Source organism: Crocuta crocuta, unplaced genomic scaffold (assembly GCF_008692635.1).
Source record: "Crocuta crocuta isolate KB4526 unplaced genomic scaffold, BGI_CrCroc_1.0 scaffold207, whole genome shotgun sequence".
Taxonomy (NCBI): domain Eukaryota; kingdom Metazoa; phylum Chordata; class Mammalia; order Carnivora; family Hyaenidae; genus Crocuta; species Crocuta crocuta.
In genome coordinates, this window is record NW_027531996.1 from 3,185,237 (window position 1) to 3,188,910 (window position 3,674).

At 43.7% G+C, this 3,674-nt stretch overlaps 1 protein-coding gene across 1 annotated transcript in view; it reads left to right on the forward strand.

Moving 5' to 3' along the window:
* The first annotated feature begins 2,607 nt into the window (after positions 1-2,607).
* CR2 (complement C3d receptor 2) overlaps positions 2,608-3,674 on the forward strand; it is a 33,403-nt gene continuing 32,336 nt past the window's right edge. The window contains exon 1 of the mRNA XM_077775091.1: positions 2,608-2,778. Coding sequence (XP_077631217.1) covers positions 2,721-2,778 — 58 coding nt within the window. The 5' untranslated portion in view covers positions 2,608-2,720. The remainder of the gene's footprint in view (positions 2,779-3,674) is intronic.

A 3,674-nucleotide genomic window follows, 5' to 3' on the forward strand; every position in this document is an offset into this window, starting at 1 on the left:
CTCTCTCTCTGTCCCTCCTCCACTCTCTCTCTCTCAAAATAAATAAACATTAAAAAAAATAAGAAGGACGGGGCACCGGGGTGGCTCAGTTGGTTAAATGTCCAACTCTTGATTTCAGCTCAGATCATGATCTCACCATTCATGAGTTTGAATCCTGCATCAGGCTCCACACTGACAAATCAGGGTCTGCTTGGGATTCTTTCTCTCCCTCTCTCTCTCTGTTCCTCCCCTGCTTGTGCTTTCTCTCCCTCAAAATAACTACACTTTTTAAAAATCCTTTAAAAAAGGAAACATAAATAAGAAGACACACATGAATCTTATTTGGGCAAAGTGAGGAAGACAGATAAGTCAGAAACTATTAAAATTGAAATTGGGTACCTACAAATTACGGGTGGAAATGGAGTAGAAAGGAAAGAGGTGGGAATAGAAGTGATGGACAGAAGTGAAATTTCTCTGATCAGGTCTTTTTACATAGTTCTGACACTTGGAACTATGGTAATGCTTCACCTATGCAAAAATTAAAAGGAAAAAGGTATGGGCTAGGGAATATTATGCTAAGTGAAGTAAGTCAGTTGGAGAAAGACAAATACCATAGGATTTCACTCATATGGAATTTAAGAAACCAAATGAGCAAAGGGGGAAAAAAGGAGAGAGAGGCAAACCAAGAAATAGACTCAACTATAGAGAACAAACTGATGGATTACCAGATGGGAGGTGGGTGGGGGGGATAGGAGAAACAGGTGTTGGGGATTAAGGAGGGCTCTTGTTGTGATGAGTACTAGATCTTATATGTACATGTTGAATCACTATATTGTACATCTGAAACTAATATTACATTGTATATCAACTAACTGGAATTTAAATAAAGAAGACTTAAGGGGCACCTGGGTGGGTCAGTTGCTTGAGTGTCCGACTCTTGATTTAGGCTCAGGTTATAATTTCGTGTTTCATGGGATTGAGCCCTGCTAACACAGCTAACAGCATGGAGCCTGCTTGGGATTCTCTCTCTCTCTGTCTCTCTCCCCTCCCACCCCTCATATGTACATACTCTCCCCTCTCTCTCTTCCAAAATAAATAAATAAACATTTTTTAATTAAAAAAATTATTCAGACATTTAAAAAAAAGATGAGGAAAAGCTAAGATGAAATCCAAAGAGAACAGATAAATCTACCTACATAACATCACCACACTGAAGTCAGTGGGGATGGGGTGTGATAGTTAATCAAAGTAACTTTTGAACAGAGCAATGTTATTTTTATGCTCCCAGGCTAACAGCAAAACAAAAATCTTAAAAACTAGTAGGTTTGCTTTCCACCATGATATGGGGATTAGCAATTCCAAAACTTTTAATAAGGTAATATATTGTGGATGAGTCCAGCCTTCACACTGCAGTTCTGGCTGATACTTGGACTGAAGCCTCAAGATGGCCTGAGCCAGAACCACTTAGCTAAGCTGTTCTTGGATTCCTGACACCCAGAAACTGTGTGAGATACTAAATGTTTATCCTTGCTTTAAACCAGTGCACATAGGGTAATTTGTTATTGTGCAATAGCCAACCAATATAAAAATCATTCTACAAAAATACTTGCTTGCTGTGTACTCTTCAAAAATGTCAAGGTCATGAAAGACATAAAAAGGGCTGAGAATCTTTTCCAGATAAATAAGGGGAAACAGAAGACCTAACAATCAAATGTAATGTGTGAACCTTGAATGATTCTGGACCGGAAAAAAATGAAAGAGTGGGAGAGAGAGATTGCAATAATAAAGACTACTGAGATGAGTAGTAGTATAGCCTGTTGCTTAGATATTTCAACGTTTATTTCCTGTTTTTGTGCATTTAGTTATGCAAGAGAATCCTTGCTTTTAGGAAAAATGAACACCGAGTATTTAGAGCAGGGGTATCATACCTGTATCTTACCTCAGTTCCAAAGTAACAATTCTATAATTATAATTATATAATCATATATATGTATATGTGTATGTATCTAGATCGATCTATCTATATATAATTACACCTATATGTCACCTATCTATCTATAGAGAGAATAATAAAGAAAATATAGTGCAGTGTTAACAGTGGATGATCTGGACGATGGGTATATGGGAATTCTTTGTGCTGTTCTCAAACCTTTCTGTAGAAATTGCTTCAAAATAAAAAGGGCATAAGAGCAGAGGAGACTGCTGTTTGTAAATTTCTTTTCTAAGTAAACTGATTTTTAAACAGAGGATCTGAAACATTAATAGCTTTTGAAATTATTTTAGTGGAGCCAAACCAGAATTTTAGGATGGGATGGGATGGGATAGAGCATTACAGATTAGTAAGAATGAGTACTATTTTGTGAAACTTGTTTCATTCCTCCAGAAAGACAAAAGTGGATGCTTGCGTTGCAGGGTAGAAAATGTTGGAAAGCCACAACGCTGAGGGCTAGAGCCAGAGCCAAAGCCCTGGTCACAGTTGCTCCGCCCCTCTGCCCCCCTGCCCCCCGTCGGCTCCTCAGGCGGGCGCCTAGCAGCTGGGGCCAACCTCACAGGCGCTGGCGTCCCGCCCCCGGCAGCCTGCAGGTGTGCGGGCAGGGCTAGCACGTGGCGCCAGATTCTATTTAAGGGTCCCCCAGTCCTCGCTTGCAGATGCCTGTTGCTTCAGCCGCGTTCTCTCGGAGTCGTGCAGGAGGCTCGAGCACCTCGGAACGCATCCCGCCGCTGGGGCTGCTGGCCGGGGCATGGGCGCTGCGGGCCTGCTCTGCGTTTTCTTGGCACTCGTCACGCCAGGGGTCCTCGGTGAGCTGGGAGGGGGAGCGTGGAGGTGGGGACGCGTCTGGGGCAGGGACGCCTCTGTGCGGGATGCAAAACAGAGTCAAGTGAGAAGGTGGGGTCAGTGCCGGACGCTTGACTGCCTCCCGCTCGCTTTGGGGGACCCCTAGGATCTCCTGGTCCTGGATGTGCTCACTCCTCCTGGGGCTGGCACCACGCGCTCTGCGCTGCCTGGGCTTCCCTGCCCCTGGGACTCAGCAGATGCTCCCCGCTGTCGCCTGAGGTCTGCAAGCTCTAACAACGCTGGCCATGTAACCACACCCTAGGGGCCAAGCGTGCTGCCCTCCCAGAGTAAGAATACTGTCTGGTTCCCAGGCATGGTTCTCCCCTATTCTATGAACTTCGGATGCGATGCTGGTAAAGAGATCCAAAAATGATAAACACCCAGAGCTATTGGAGAAAAGTTGGTATGTGAATTAAAACTACAGTCTTCGCGTTATTTACCTTCTGTAATGGCAAGGGCTCCAGAAGGTCTCATTCCACGCTTATTTTTACTCCCCCCACCCACGATTGGCTTAATTTTAGAGAAGTACAATAATTTGTTAAGATTAGAACCTCTTGGCGACAACGTGGGTCTAACTTTCTAATTATCCCCAGGGTAGAGTGAGATGTTTAGTTAAAAGTTTACTGTCTGCACACTTCAATAACTGGGTGACCTTTGGCAAGTCTTTTAGCTCCCTGACCCTCAGTTTCTTCATCTGTAAAATGAAGCTAGTGGTAAGCTGCTCTACCGCCTTACGGAGCTGCCCTGAGCGGGAGATGAAATTAGGCAAATGAAGGTTAGGTGTTACTCATTACTACTAACTGTCAGTCATAAGACTAGTGTGTAGACCCGGTTTTATGGAGCCAGAAGTTAAGTGTAA